Source organism: Lipotes vexillifer, unplaced genomic scaffold (assembly GCF_000442215.2).
Source record: "Lipotes vexillifer unplaced genomic scaffold, Lipotes_vexillifer_v1.1 scaffold2532, whole genome shotgun sequence".
Taxonomy (NCBI): domain Eukaryota; kingdom Metazoa; phylum Chordata; class Mammalia; order Artiodactyla; family Lipotidae; genus Lipotes; species Lipotes vexillifer.
Window position 1 is genome coordinate 291,139 of NW_006785617.1, and position 531 is coordinate 291,669.

General features: G+C 67.8%; 1 protein-coding gene across 1 annotated transcript in view; it reads right to left on the minus strand.

Annotated features, from left to right (window-relative positions):
• The window catches only part of SSTR4 (somatostatin receptor 4), a 1,338-nt gene that overhangs the window by 346 nt on the left and 461 nt on the right, over positions 1-531 (minus strand). Inside the window, 3 exon segments of the mRNA XM_007457687.1 lie at positions 1-328; positions 330-506; positions 508-531. The exon segment at positions 1-328 is cut by the window's left edge and continues 3 nt beyond it; the exon segment at positions 508-531 is cut by the window's right edge and continues 2 nt beyond it. Coding sequence (XP_007457749.1) covers positions 1-328; positions 330-506; positions 508-531 — 529 coding nt within the window.

The following is a 531-nucleotide window of genomic DNA, read 5'->3' on the forward strand; positions in this document are numbered from 1 at the left end:
CACCGTGTAGAAAGGCAGCCAGCAGAGCACAAAGACGGCCGCCACCGTCAGATTCAGCCACGTGATCTTCTTGGAGCGCTTGCGCTGCTGCCAGCCGGCCAGCAGCGCCAGCGCCCACATCTTGCCCACGACGAGCACGTAGCACAGGCAAACTGCCAGGATGGGCAGCAGGAAGCCCAGCAGGAAAGTGCAGACCACGAAGACCGCCAACCACGCTGGGTGCGGCCAGTGCAGGTTGCAGGCCACAGCCCTGCCGCCGCCAGCCGGCCTGGTGTCGGCGAAGGCGGCAATGGTCTGGGTGACCAGCGAGGACGACAGCTACACACCCGCTGACCAGTCTGGCCACGCCGGGCCGGCGGCAGGTGGCAGCGCGCAGCGGGTGCACCACAGCCAAGTAGCGGTCCACGCTGAGCACGTACAGGCAGAAGACGCTGGGGAATGAGCTGAGGCCGTCCACGCTAAGCACCGCGCGGCACAGCGCCGGGCCGAAGGGCCAGTGGTTCAGGCGAGGCCACGAAGGGCACGCTCAGC